Consider the following 15,172-nt stretch of genomic DNA (forward strand, 5'->3'; position numbering starts at 1 on the left):
ATGAATAGAATGAAGCTTGTTTGGTTCAGCCCTCTACAACAGTCACAGTGTCTCATGTGGCTCCTTGGAAAAATTAATTGCCCACCCCAGCCCAAGTGTATAGTCACACAAGTATATTGATCAGGCATACATTTACCATTTCCATAAACAAAGTCTTGATAAATGGCCGATGTATATTTTAACCCATATGAAAGAGAATATTGTGTGCTACAATTAGAAGTGATTGAACCCAAAACTGATTTCAAATCTATAAAGAAATCAATTTCTTACAGAAAAGATGAATGCGATCCGAAAATTCAACTTTTTTATTTTTTACAAAATTGTTTCCAGGGAACTAAAATGCAATGCTAGTATTTTCATAAATCAAGAAACTTGTGGCAATTTACCGTAAGTAAATATAAATATTTCAAAAGCCTCTTAAACGCAAAATATTTTTAAAAGTAAAATTTAACATTACACATTCCCCTAAACCAGCAAGCTGGACAATGAGGCAACTTCTCCTTTTACAAAGATCAGAAATGTAACCTTGCCCGATTGTTAGTAAAGCTATACCTTTAACCACATTCATTCCATTTCCAGATATTGGAATGACATCTGTTAAAGCCTTTTTTGATATTCCGAATTAATATTACACAATGGGCTTCAACAGAAGCAGTATTTTGAGCAACAGCACCGAGTTCTACATAGCTTTAATAATCATCTCCTCTGCTCACAACTTCCTTGCAGGTTGGGCGCAATAGGATGGTGTGCTCAAATTGTGCGGTGTAAGAGCCTTTGATGTCACAGAGAGGAGGGTAGGGGTCTACTATACCCAAGTCACACAGGTTCTTTAGCGCCATTAGGTATTTACTCTCTCCCAGGCGATCTAGCCATCTGCGGCAAAAAGCAAGAGTGCCAAAATTCTCATTGACAACGTTCAGCAAGTGTTTTGCTCGTGGAAGCCTGAAAATGAGAAAAAAAGGAATAACATTATGTAATAACGGTGATTCTGCACTTCAAACTTTCACATCTTAGCCCCCACAAAAACAGTGTCACCCATCATACCAAGGGATAAAACAAAATAAGCCTGTTAGAGCTATCAGATCAGTAGTCATACTTTACCTAATTGGCACATGTCCAACATCAAAGTTCTTCATGTAGTGAGAACATTCCATGTCATCGTGAACAACTCCCTTTCCAGTACTACCAAATGTTTCTATTGCATAAACCTCACCTTCCTGAAAAACATAAAACAGCATTTAAAAGTACTAGCATAGAGGCCAGACCCGTTACACATAAATCCACGTATGTAGATATACAAATATTTACCAACGATCCAAATAATAATAATAAAAAAAAAAAAAAAAGTTAAATCTCTCTTTTATATAAAAATGATCCCATAATAAAAATTAAAAAATAATAAATAAATATCTGCATTTGGGAATTTTTCATTGATAACCAAAAAGCTGATTTTAAAGTTTTCCCCAAAACTGTAAAAATAGATAGATTTCCACCTCATAACAAGCTCCAATCAACTGTGTAGAGAGAATTTAATTAATTTGCTATGCTGTCACATTTCGACCTACAGCAACACAGTTGCAAATGTTTCCACATGCGTTGGATTTTCTGTCGCACATCATATGCAAATCACTTGCCAATGACTTCTACGCAAGTCACAAGCAACTGATTTGAGTGCAGATTGCTGTAAAAAAAAAAAAATGGCCAATTCGCCAAGTCACAGCTCTAAAATAATAAAAAGTTATTTTTTGCACAACTTTTGAGACTTGCCATATAGCACGAACTAAATAAGGAGGGTTCTTATGAACGCTCATTTAGCCAAGTGTCAGTCCTTGAACGAGTCGTAATGCAAAATGTTTCTGCTGAGCACAATTCATCCCCTAGTATGTACCTCCATTCGTGTTGCTTCCCCACCTTTCACAATCGGTACAGTTTTTCCACCGTGTATTCTATAAGGTCCAATTGAATGGCCATTCAAATTCCTTATGGGTTTCACTGAAATCACATGGATAAAAATATACAGCAATTAAAGCCACATTAATTTTTATAGTGAACAGTCATTAACCACTTTACAACTGCATGATTTTCCATTTTTGCCTGCCCTTCATCTGAGAACTTCTTTATTTTTCCATCCCACATAACCTTATGAGGGCTTGTTTTTTGAGTTGACAAGTTGTACTTTTGAATGATATTCATTTTATCATGTGATAAATTGCAAATGCGGTGAAGTTGCAGACAAAAAAAAAAAAAGTGCAATTTTTTTTTTTTTTATTTAACATTGTCACTACATGGCAAAACTGACCAGGCAATATGATTCTCCGGGTCAGTATGAGTATGCAGATACCAAACATGCAAAGTTTTTTTAAATTTAATAAAAAGGATTTTTGGTACTCACCGTAAAAAGCTTTCTTGGAGCCTTCAATGGGGGACACAGATTACCATGGGTGTACGTTGCTGTCGCTAGGAGGCTGACACTAGGTAAAAAAAGAAAATAGCTCCTCCCCAGCAGTATACACCCACCGACAGGCACAAAGAACCTCAGTTTTTGTTAAAGCAGTAGGAGAAGCAACCAAAACTCAACATATGTACCAACCCAACAACAAAAGGCACATAGGCCCAGTAGAGCCAACAGTTAGGGAGGGTGCTGTGTCCCGTAATGAAGGCTCTTCAGTGAGCACCAAAAATACCTCTCTTTCTTTATCGTTTCATTGGGGGACACAGGTAACCATGGGCCGTTTCAAAGCAGTCCCTAGGGTGGGAACCAGAAAAAAAAGGCAAAGAAAACAGACTTAGGTTGGTCGGTGCGTAACCACCAGCCTGCAGCACCTTCCTTCCCAAGCCATGCATCAGATGAGGCATGGGTATAAAACCCTGTAAAACCTTGCGAAGTGTGAAGGTGTGCAAAGACTACTAAATCTGTAAAACCGAGGCCTGGTGACAAACTGCCCAGGAAGCCCCCAGTGCCCGAGTGGAGTAAGTCTTCACCCCCAGAGGAGGCTGTTTGTCCTGAACATGGTATGCCTCCAATATTGCTGAACAAATCCAACGGGCAATAGTGGACTTAGAAGCAGGGAGCCCTTTACGAGGACCTGCAGAGATGACAAATAAGGAGTCAGAGCGGCGAAAGGAAACAGTCCTTGAAAGGTAGACATGGATGGCTCTTACCAAATTCAACCTGTGGAGGGACTTCTCCAGGGGATGGCCGAGAGAGGGACACAGAGAAGGAGGACAATGTCTTAATTAATGTGAAATGAAGAAACCACTAGGCAAGAAGGAACGAACAGGTCTGAGAACTACCTTGTCCTGATGTAGAATCAGGAATGGAGAACAGCAGGATGCCGCCACAAACTCAGAAACTCTCCTGATGGACATAATGGCCACTAAGAAGGCAACCTTTCATGACAGAAAAACAATGTCTTGAATGGGCTCAGAAGGAGCGCGCTGGACTGTGCCAAGGACGAGGTTGAAGACCCATGTATCTATCGGAGGACGATAAGAAGTTGCCAGGTGGGCGCGACTCCTTGAAGAAAAGTCTTTACCTGGGAACAAGAAGCGGGATTTCGTTGGAAAAGAATTGACAGCGGAAACTGGCCCCTTAAGAGTACTGAGTGATAGACCAGAGTCAGGTTGGAAGGAAGAGAAAAAGACATAGGGACCAAACTGTTGTCCTCACTCCACTGGAAGAAGGCCTTCCAATATCTGTGGTAGATACGCGAGGATGCTGGTTTTCTCGCCCTAATCATGGTCTGAATGACCGGATGGGAAAAACCAGCCTGTCTCAGGACTGCAACCTCAACAGACATCCCGTTATTAGGAGATTATTGACCCCAGAGACTGAACTCTGGTTGAAGAGGAGGCCTTGCAAGAGAAGATCTGGACGGTCTGGAAGCCACCAGGGAGTGTCCATGAGCATGTTTACCACCTCCACGAACAAGGCCCATCTTGGCCAGTCTGAAACTAACAGGATTACAGGAATCCCTTCTGCCTTTAACATTTTTCGCGACTCTTGGAATCAAGGGGAGAGTCAGAACAGGATAAGGCAGTTTGAATTGTGACCACGGGATTATTAGAGCATTGCAACCGATGGCTATTGGATCCTGGGACCTGGCTACGTACTGTGGAACCTTGTGGTTCATCCGAGACGCCATCAGGTCAACGTCCGGTGTGCCCCATTCCTGGCATATCTGGATGAAAACAGCGGGTCTGAGAGAACACTCGCCCGATCGGCTAAAGGCAGAAAAATTGCCCTGATCTCCAGATTGATGGGGAGAGCAACTTCTTGGGCGTTTCAGCGACACTGCGCTGTGTGACGAAGAAAAACCGCTCCCCAACCGAGGAGACCAGCATCAGTGGTGATGACCTGCCACAGGAGAGGAAGGAAGGACTTCCCTCGTAGGACTGATTCTGATAGCATCCACCAGATCAGGGACTGCCTCAGAGGCATAAAAACAGGGCGGTCCAGGGAGACTGTCTTCTAGTCCCAAACTGGCAGAGGGCCAGCTGAAGAGGACGGGTATGGAATTAGGAAAAAAGGCACGGCTTACATGGTGGCATTCATCTTCCCCAGAACTCTCATGCAGAACTGCAGGGGGAGAAAAACTTGTCACTTTAGAGTGAGGACCCCCTGGCAGAGGGATGAAGACTTCTCCTTTAGAAGGAAGACACTGGCCTGAGACAGATGTTTTGGAGGTTGAGACAGAAAGAAACACCTTTCTGGGGGGGGAGAAGAAAATTCAGATTTCGTAAAGCGGACACGACTATCTTACCCAGGCATCGTCGACCACCGACAAGCATACTTCCCGGTCCCGGAAGAGAAGCCGGCCTTCCACCCTAGAGAGATTCCCGAGTGGGGGTGACACGTCACGCCAATGAGAACCTGTCACCGCAGGACCCTGAAGACTTGGAAGAGCGGCCCTTGGGTCGCCAGTGACGAGTCGGTTTGAAGGACGGCTTCTCTCTTTCCCCTTTAGAGGAGCAGCGGGGCTGCTGGGCAGAAGTTCCTGAAGCAGAGAAGGGCCGAAAGGAACAAAATTGAAGTGACCTCTTCTTATTAAAAAGACGTGCAAGACTTGGACTGGGGAAGCGAGGTGCTTTTCCACAGGTAGCATCTGAAATTTGATGCAGTTTGGACCCAAAAAGTCTACTAAGGCCAGTGAGGGACTTCTCTGATGGCGGATCTGCATTTCACACTTTCAACCAGAGAATGCAATGTATAGCAACTATATTGCTGGTAGCCCTGGCGGAACCGGCCGCATATTCAAGGAAGCGGTCAAAAGATAAATGTCAGCATGGGCAACCTATTCTGCCAAATCTGCCATCTCATCCGGAGGAGCTGCCGCTAGGATACCGTGGCACAGCATTCTTGCCCAGGCAGACACGGACTTCGCCACCCAGGTGGAGGCAAAAATGGGACAGAGAGAAGAGCCAGCTGCTTCAAAAGCTGACTTAGCCAAAGATTCTGTCTGTCTATCTGTAGAATCCTTAAGGGATGCACCATCTGGTAGAGACAGGGCTGTTTTAGAAGACAGGCGAGAAACAGGCAGATCCACATTAGGGGACTGTGCCCATTTACCAACGAGCTCTGGGCTAAAGGGATAGAGAATATTGAGCTGCTTCCTTTCTGGGAAGCACTTCTCAGGGTGTTCCCAGTGTTTGGACATAATCTCTAAAAATTCCTTGTGATTAAGGAAATTCCGGTAGGGACGTTTTACATGTTTGAAAGAGACTGAGTACTCCTGAACAGGTGCCTCATCCTCCTTTAGGTTCAGAGTTTGGGTAATTGCCAGGATAAGGCTACTGACCATATCCTGCATCTTTTGAGTTCTGGTCTTTATCAGACTCAGACTGGGAATCCACATCCGTCCCAAAAGCTGCCACCAAGGAGGGGGCATAGGGTAAGGAATACATACAGGAGGATGCAGAGGGACCCGGAGAATTGGAGGAAGAACCGGAAAGAGCTAGCTTCCTTTTCCTTGTGCCCGATTTGTCCCTGTGAAGGTTGCGGTCAAGTGCGTGCGAATCACCGCGAGATGGTTTGGAGCACTGGTGGCGGTAGATAAATGCAGATGTCGTTACAGGACCTGGATCAGGGACTGTGAAACTTTTGTCAGGTCAGAGACCAACTGTGACATGGCAACAGCCCACTCTGGAGGCGGGGGAGTGCTCACATCCCGGCCGTTAGAGGGCTCCTGTGGGGGCAGACATGGTGGAGGGGCTGCAGGACAGGCAGAAAGGGAAGGACTAGCCTGAAGACCACGTTCTTTTGCAAAGGCCACAGGCATAGTGAATGACAGTGGGCTTAGAGGGGCAAGAAGAAGCCTCTCTAGGGATGGGCATAAGTTGAGCCTTGGGGATACTGCTGTGGAGAAGCCAAGACAAAAAAAAGGGAATAGAGCCTACCCGATGTCAGCAACGACAGCAGAAAGAACTGTGGAAGCTGTGTCCCCCTTTGTGCAGAGCGTCCTGCAGGTCTGCAGAGAGTGCACGATATAGCTGTGTCCCTCGTGCGCAGAGCGTCCTGCAGGTTTGCGCAGGGCGCAGGATATGCAGTATGAAGAGACTGATGTGTAGCCTCGGCTGTGTCACCACACCACTGTAATCTGCCGGCCACAGAGAAAGCAAGCATCCTATTGGCTGACACGCCGGGGAGTGACCAGCTAGGACAATCTGCAAGCCGGCGAAAACAAAGGTCCCCCTCCGATTGGCTGGCAAGCCAGGGGCGTGAACAGCCACAAAGGGGAAGCTCCGTGATAGGAGCGGAAAAACCATGCCGAAAAAGCACGCGCTGCGGGAGGGCGCGGCCAGACTTGAAAGAAGACGAGAAAAATGCCTCCTATTGGACAAAAAGAGTGCGCAATTTAAACGTGCAACGGTGACTGGCTAAAGGAAGACAGGGAAGGGGTGTAGCCAGCAAAGGGGGGGGGGGATTCACTGCAAGTGCCGACCCCGGCCATGGGAAAAATGGCTGCGGCTGCCGTGTAATTCCTACCACTAATGCCGCCCTGTCCGCTTGCGATGAAGGGATAGAGTACTCTGGGATAATTACTGCCCCTGCAGAGGGAGAGATACCTGCCTTGTTAGGGTGTTCAGGGGAGTCCAGGTCTCTCTGCAGCGATGAGGATCACATCAGGAGCCCTCAGGTGAGAGAAGATCACTGGAATCAGGGATCCTCCTTCTGGCACCGTCTCCAGACGGTGCAAAAGACTGCGTCAACCCCTTACAAGAAGGGGGGAGGCCACCGCTGGTGGCCAACGTCTTCCTCCCAGCACTCTCTGAGGAGAGGGCTGAGGAGGGGAAAAGGATAGGACCAGCCACCGGGAATCACCCTGTAGCACCCATAAAGGTGATAGGGGATTAGGGCCTGCCTGCGAGCCTGAGAGTGGGCGATGTGGGTGTCACCACACTGCTCTCTGTTACCCCAGGAAGAAAAACCTGAAAGACAAAGAGAAAAGATTAATAAAAACACTCAAGAAACCTGAAAAAAAAAAATGTGGATCTGAAATGAGATCCAGGTCCGCCTCCTACAAACACTAAGCGTAAACTGAGGTACTTTAAGCTGGTCGGTGGGTGTACATTGCTGGGGAGGAGCCATTTTCCTTTTTTGCCTAGTGTCAGCCTCCTAGCGATAGCAGCATACACCCATGGTTACCTATGTCCCTCAATAAGGCAATAATATCGGAAATTTGTAAGAAGCTTTTTTTTTTTTTTTTGCTTTTGTCGGCATTTTTTTTTTGAGACCCTTAATATTTCCATTTTCAGAATATGGCGCTGTTTGAGGACTTATCTTTTTGCGCCCTGAGCAGATGTTTACACTTATACAATGTTGGGGTAAATACGATGTTTTGATGGTCTATTTATTTTACTCATATATACAGCGCCATTAATTTCACAGCGCTTTACAGACATTATTGGCACAGTCCCTGATAGGGAATTTAGATTTGAGCCCTATCAGTATGTCTTTGGAATGTGGGAGGAAACTGGAGAACATGGAGGAAACCTACGCAAACATGGGGAGAACATCTTGCAGATGTTGTACTTGGAGGGATTTGAACCCAGGACCCCAGCGCTGCACGGCTGCAGTGCTAACCACTGAGCCACTGCATAGGATAGTTAGAAGCAGAAAAGGTTCATATATTGGTAAAAGCCTTTATCAGGACCATTACATGCTGACTGCTGTACAGATTTAAGCAAAAAAAAAGTTTCTAGCAATCAGAAGCATATGGTGATACACTACTGGACAATGCCATTTACAGATACCCACTGTATAACAAACCCCTTACCTTGGTAAGTCTTGCCATCGATTTCAACTTCATATGACTCCATAACTTCTTGGACAGCTTCACCAACATCACATAAACGCACATCTATACCAGAACACTAAAGACAATAGAAAGAGGTTAAGCTTAGAACTTTGGATGTACTGTAAATTTAATTTTAATACTTTATTCTTTCCATCAAAGAAGCTATTGAAAAGTGTGTGCAATCTGTCATGAGATGCCCTAGTAGCAATCTCATGGCAATGCAGAAAGCAGATGACGGGGCTCTTCGGTTTTCTTCAGCTGCACGCCAGGCATATAATCCAAAACTTTTAATTACAGATTCTTCAGGACCTTAACACCCAGTAGTTTAACCCTTTATGGATGTAATAAAGGAATGTAATATATAATTGCTAGTTTGCTCTGTCACAGCTTCTAGCAATTGTGTCGCTATCCCACAATCAACCGCGCCGCACCGGAAGTAAGCCGACCGCCATATTGGAATACACACGCAGAAACACACATACACATTATAATATCCCCATACACACAAACACACACGCGTACACACAGTATAATGTCCGCTCGTACACATGCACGCACATACACTGTATAATGTCCCCACACATACGCAGATACACAGACGCACATAAACACGCAAGCATGCATACACACGCATATACACGCACACACTAACACGCATATACACACGCAAGCATGCACATACACACAAACATGCATATATGCATTAAGATACACGCACATATACAAACACATACGCACATGCATACACACAAACAGTATAATGTCCCCACACACACGCAGATACGCACATACACAAACACGCATGTACTCACGCACATACACACCCACATATATTCACACATACACAAGTACGGACAAACATACAGACACATACAAGCATACATGCACACATACGCATACACACGTGGACGCCATCTTTGGACACTCAGGTATACAAAGACGGTGGCCGCGTGACACATCACACCGCCAACTCCCAACACCACAGAGCTGCCCCCATCATGTTGTCACTGCCCTCCCGATGCAATAGCATCGGGCCCACATCTAGTGAAGCATAATTGTTAAGTTGAGTGCTTCACCAGAAGGTGGCAGTAGAGTATTGAACCGTAATGAGAAAACATGGGGGAAATGTTCCAGCTCCTGGTAAACAGTACAGTCCTTTATTCCATATAAAATATAAAAGTTACATCCAAGCCAAGAAAGTGGGAAGCATTTAGAATGTACACAAATGTTCTTTATCAAAGCTTTACTCCAAAGCTTTGAACAAAGCTTTGACAAAAAACATTTGTGTACATTCTAAATGCTTTTCACTTTCTTGGCTTGGATGTAACTTTTATATTTTATATGGAATAAAGGAACGTACTTTTACCTGGAGCTGGGACATTTCCCCATGTTTTTCTCATCTATAACACGAAAAGTCGGATCAAGGTTTCCGTGCACACTGGCTATTACTATCAGTGAGCTGCCATAACCCCTTTTTTCTACTTAAAAAAACAGTACTACAACAAAATGTAAAGTGTAAGCTAGAAATAATGCAACTGACCAGAATACGTTACCCACCAAACTGAGACAGTACACAATAGCCAGACCACCGCTCCACCCGTTACGCGAGTTTTGCCATCAGTGACATTCTGATGTGTATGTTTGTCTCCAAACTCTCCTCAGATATTATTTGTCGGTACACAATAATCTAACCCCCCGCTGGATTTCTGTTCTCCGGGATACAAGAGTGGCTCTCTTGTGGTAAACACTGGCTTGGACAAACCATGCAATCCTCCGTTTGGATGTGCTGGGGTAGATCTATTCAGCCATCAGCTACATGTGTGTGTAGGCCTTTACTAAACTATAGATAACACAATTCCATACTATAAAGATTAAAGATCACAGCAGGATAGCATGTTTTTAAAGAGGTTATCCAGGTGAGATATATTTTTGATACCTCTGGCTAGCCCAAAGTAAATTAACAAAATAATCTTTACTCATCATCCAAAAGGTATAGTACTGCTTCTCTGCCCCCTAGTGTTTATGACCGGCTTTAATGGTGAGGTCATGACTACAGCACGACTGCTGCAGTCATTCACTGAGCTCAGTGGTCTCGTGCCAACTACATTGGCATCACTGCCGAGTCCAGTGACACCACTACTGCAGCCTATTAACAAGACCGGGGCGCCCGCACAGGGGCAGTCAATAATCTGTGGATAGGGACTGAAGCTCATTTTATTATTTTTACCAAGGACAAGTCAGGGGAGTTAAACAAAATCCTAGAAAACACCTTGAAAGTGGATCAGTCACTGCATTTTACAATACAAACTGCACATATCTTAGATCTGAGGAGGCCGCTGCACTAACTCAGAAAATCCAAATCAGAATGACCATCATCCTAATATTAAAGAGGTTTTCCAAGACCATTTATTTTTTTTTTTTAATTATGAGCCTAAAAACTAACAGGCAGGTAGTTAATAGAGGCAAATACCTGCCTGTTGTACCCAGCATTCACAGACCGCTTCCTGCCCGCAATTCAGCTGCTCCACATAAACAGAGCAGCTCTTTTAGACCAGCTTCTCTGTCGATGGGGCGTAACTGCAGACGTCATGCTGATTGACAGCTGCTAGGCTGATGGGATATCAGCGGAAGTCAGCAGAGGCGGCCTATGAACACTGTGCAGGCAGAGTTTGCCACTGGTCAAACAGGCAAGCACTCAGCAACTACATGTCATTTAGTTTCCAGGCCCGTAGTTTAAAAAAAAAAAAAAAAAAAATTAGTCCTGAATAACCCCTTTCAGATGAGCGTTTTATGAGTCTAGCTATAGAATAAAATAGCTCAGAATCCAAGTGTATTCTATCTTTGCTCACAAAGCTTCATTGATAGCTTGTACATAAGCACTGAGAGATCTCAGCAGGAGGGACACAGAGGAGCTGTGAAAGTAACTTTTCATAAATAACGGCATTCTGATATGGATCACGGTTAGGGTCCCGTCTCACATAGCGACGCACCAGCGATCCCGACAATTCGACCTGGTAGGGATTGCTGATGCGTCGCTACATGGTCGCTAGTAAGCTGCCAAACAGGCAGATCTCTTCAACGACGCACCAGCGATCCCGGCAACGATACGACCTGGTAAGGATCACTGGTGCGTTGTCACACAGCAGCTATTCTGAACGATTCCAGCCTGCGTCCCTGAGTTCTGCGTCGCCAACGAGGTCACCCGTCAGCGTCAAACACAGCGATGCATGCTGGCCAGCGGGACGCCGACGAAAAAATGGCCCAGGACATTCTAGCACGATCAGCGATATCCAGCGGGGGGCCGGTCGCCGCTATGTGTCACATGTAGCGAGATCGCTGTTGCGTCACAAAATCGGTGACATCAGCGATCTTGCTAGCAATCTCGCTATGCGAGAGGGGGCCTTAAGTATACCAACCTCATATCAGGTGTAAGATCTGTTTAATGATCTATAAAGGTTATGTTGCGAAACCTGGTGAAGGATCAGATTTAATAATGCCTAGTACTGGAAGTGAAACATTCTCTTAATATAATGTGCACAATATGGGCAATCTTGTCCGATACATACATTGGTAATTACTTTGGATTTTAAGTTTACCTATACCTGTCATGAATCAGCCATATGCCTTAGAGAATGAATACCACTGCTGTATGTTTACCCTATAGTAAGAATTGACATCAATAGATATATACAACCCTGATAAATCTAGCACTGGCAAGAGTGAAATAGCAAAGAATGAACAGCCCCGAATGAAATAAAGCTCTGTAAACTGCTATATTTCTTAAATATTCATCTATAAAAACACATACAAAGTACAACTTTCTTTCAATTCTGTACCTTTATCCCGGTGTTGGTTGCATCTTTGACTGCTTCCAGTAATTTGTCATACTTTGGATTAAATGTTACAGTGAAAGCACAGTCAATTATCCGGCCTGCAAAGATAGGAGAGGTTTAGTACCGTGAACTCCTTAGTAGCTACATGTGGGCAAATAGCCTTTTCACTATATTTACCATTTATATGGGTTCCAAAATCAATTTTGCACACATCATCATACTGCAGGACCGTGGTATCACCAGCATTAGGAGTGTAATGGGCCGCACAGTTGTTTAAGGAACATCCTGTGGGGAACGCAAGGCCTGCATACAAACCATTTTCCTTAATAAGCTTGCGAGAACAGTCTTCCAGCTTTTCACTGCAGCGCACAAGGATATAAAAAGCAGCCTTGTTTTATTGTGGCATGTCAAGTTCTTCATGCACATGTCTGACACCGCTCATAAACCTTAAGTCCTCATATCCTAAATATAACATTGCTGTAACGTATAGGACATACCAGATTTCAATCATGGTCAGGCCAGGCTTGATCCAGCTCATGACATATTTCCTCACTTGTCTATGAGCTTCAGCAGCTTGCCTAAAATCTGCCCAGATCTCCTCACTGGCCTGGTCCATAGCTTTCTTTTCATCACTGGTTGTCCTCCAGGCCGCAGATCGTCTACAAGAGAGAGAACACGTCATACTTCATTGGCCACAACACATACCCAGCAAATACTGCTGGTTAATCCCTTCACTTTCAAAAAAATTTTTTCTTTTTGACTCCCTTTCTTACAAGAGCTGTTCATGTTGGTCTTGGTGACAGGTGTGCTGGAGTCAGACGTTCCCGACATGAACAGGTGCACGCCTCTTCGTTAATCTAGATCATCTGACAAGTGATGTGACAACACCAGAAATCTCACTCCTATGCAGATACTGGAGTGAGATTTCTGGCACAGGGAAACCTACAACTTGTCATGATTTAGTGGGTGCCCCTGTTCCACCCATTCCAGCAGAGTTGGGAGAAACTGGTGTAAAGACGCCAAAAGTCACAAAATTTAGGCAGAACTTGAGTATTGCGCCTTTATTTTGTGACATTTTAAAGCTTTTACGCCAGAATTCTAGAGTGAATGCTTTGATGAATTGGGCCCATCATTTTTTATAATCAAGTAGTTTTTATTAAAACATATATTGTAACACAGTCTGACACAAACTCCAGACAGATACAAAATTTTCAAAGCAGATTAACACATTTTCCTTTAACATGAACTAACCCGGTAACCTCCCCCCCAATCCCCATCCCATTAACCTTTATTATCAAACTGATACATCACATCCAGGGGCTCAGATACACAAGTAGAAATTCCGTCAGAAGCAATTAAACGACTCCCAACCTACTCTGCAATAGCTCTGCAGACGCCACACCCGGATAATCCATCCATCCGCCCCACACATTCTCGAATTGTGTATGTTGACCTCTCTTAATGTATGTTTTCCTCTCCATGAGGACAATAAAGTTTACTTTGTTCACAAATTCTTTTTTGACTGGTGGTTTTTCATCCAGCCAATGCATCGCAATAAGCTTCCTAGCAGCAATACAGCCAATCTCCCACATTCATCCGTAGCAATATCATCCACACATCCCAAGAGGCAAGTCAGCGGGTTACGCATAATATTTACCCCCATCACTTCTTGAATCAAATTGAGCACGTTCACCCAAAAGGGCTGAAGGCGTGAAGACAACCACATCATGTGAAGGTTGGCTCCTTCCTCAGAACACCTTGGGCATCTCGAATCCCCTCTTAGTCCTGCCTTCATCATCCATAACGGGGTCCTGTATACTCTAAACTAAAAATAACTCACACCCTTTTAGCCTCACTCAAAGTAACCTTGGGAATATATTGTAATATGGACTCCCACTGAGACTCTGAAAAGGAACCCAAGTCTGCCATCCATTTTTCCCCTCAACATTAATGGGTGTCTCAGTAAAAAAGTGTCCAACAGGCCCCTGTACATTAGAGTAATGAATCCTCTCGTATTCCTCCGACAAACTGACTGCAGAACCACTCGTGATACTTCATTCTGTTTATTTAGGGCATGTCTCAACTGCAGATACTGGAAAAACATCTTCTGGCTCAAAGGAAACTCATTCCTGAGCATTTCAAACATTTTAATAACACCACCAAACAGCTGAGACACGAACCAGATGCCAATACGCCTCCACTGACCAAACCCCCGCAATCTCATGAGCTCCGCCATTCTAGGGTCAAACCAAATTGACATATATCGCGTAAATTCCATTATACCCCCTCCACTGTTTAATTTTCTGTCAAACCTTCCCCATCATGACTATGGTTGGGAATTTTTTTGGGTTCATTCTGAATCTGCCCGGTTCCAAACTAGCTAACAATGGACCCTTCCCCACTATATATTCAATGATTATCCCAGCTGATGTGCTTTGGCTAGATTCTCCCCAGCCCACCATATGCTGACATTGGGACACTATATAATAAATCAAAGGGATAGGGACCGCTAATCCACCTTTGTCCTTTGATCTTTGCAGATGCTCTAATTTGACGCGTGCTCATCCACCCTTCCAAATCAAATCCCTAAATAGAGAATTAATCCTATAGAATTTACTTTGTGCCAACCACACTGGAGCATTATGCAATATGTGGAGGAGCTGAGGCATAAGTACCATATTGTTCAGATTAACTCTACCGGCGACCAACAAATAGCCTCTTCCAGGCCCCAATCTTCTGCTGAAATTTCCCAAGTAAAGGAGTCAGGCTGAGCCGCACGTAATCTCTCTTAGCCGAAATCACAAAACCCAGATACTCTCATGAACCACCCGTAAGGGAATTACAGGGTCTAGTGTGAGAGGAGCTGCCACGTCCAGGGGTAGCAACACAGACTTGTCCCAGTTAATAGATAATCCTGAAAGAGCCACAAATTTAGTAATGCTATGCATAGCAACATTCGAAGACTCCTGCGTGTCTTCCAGAAACAATAACACATCGTCCACGACTATCTTTTCTTCTTGACTTCCATATCTATATCCCCTT

General features: G+C 44.5%; 1 protein-coding gene across 4 annotated transcripts in view; it reads right to left on the bottom strand.

Annotated features, from left to right (window-relative positions):
• Positions 1-291: 291 nt before the first annotated feature.
• The window catches only part of METAP2 (methionyl aminopeptidase 2), a 38,949-nt gene continuing 24,068 nt past the window's right edge, over positions 292-15,172 (bottom strand). For all 4 annotated transcript variants that reach the window (XM_073573206.1, XM_073573205.1, XM_073573204.1 and 1 more), the window contains 7 exons: positions 12,628-12,789; positions 12,308-12,489; positions 12,134-12,228; positions 8,277-8,373; positions 1,889-1,992; positions 1,102-1,217; positions 292-942 (listed from right to left, as the gene is read on the bottom strand). In XM_073573206.1, the coding sequence (XP_073429307.1) occupies positions 690-942; positions 1,102-1,217; positions 1,889-1,992; positions 8,277-8,373; positions 12,134-12,228; positions 12,308-12,489; positions 12,628-12,789 (1,009 nt within the window). In that variant the 3' untranslated portion in view covers positions 292-689. The remainder of the gene's footprint in view (positions 943-1,101; positions 1,218-1,888; positions 1,993-8,276; positions 8,374-12,133; positions 12,229-12,307; positions 12,490-12,627; positions 12,790-15,172) is intronic.

Source organism: Dendrobates tinctorius, unplaced genomic scaffold (assembly GCF_039654945.1).
Source record: "Dendrobates tinctorius isolate UK_male_01 unplaced genomic scaffold, ASM3965494v1 ptg000035l, whole genome shotgun sequence".
Classification (NCBI taxonomy): Eukaryota; Metazoa; Chordata; class Amphibia; order Anura; family Dendrobatidae; genus Dendrobates; species Dendrobates tinctorius.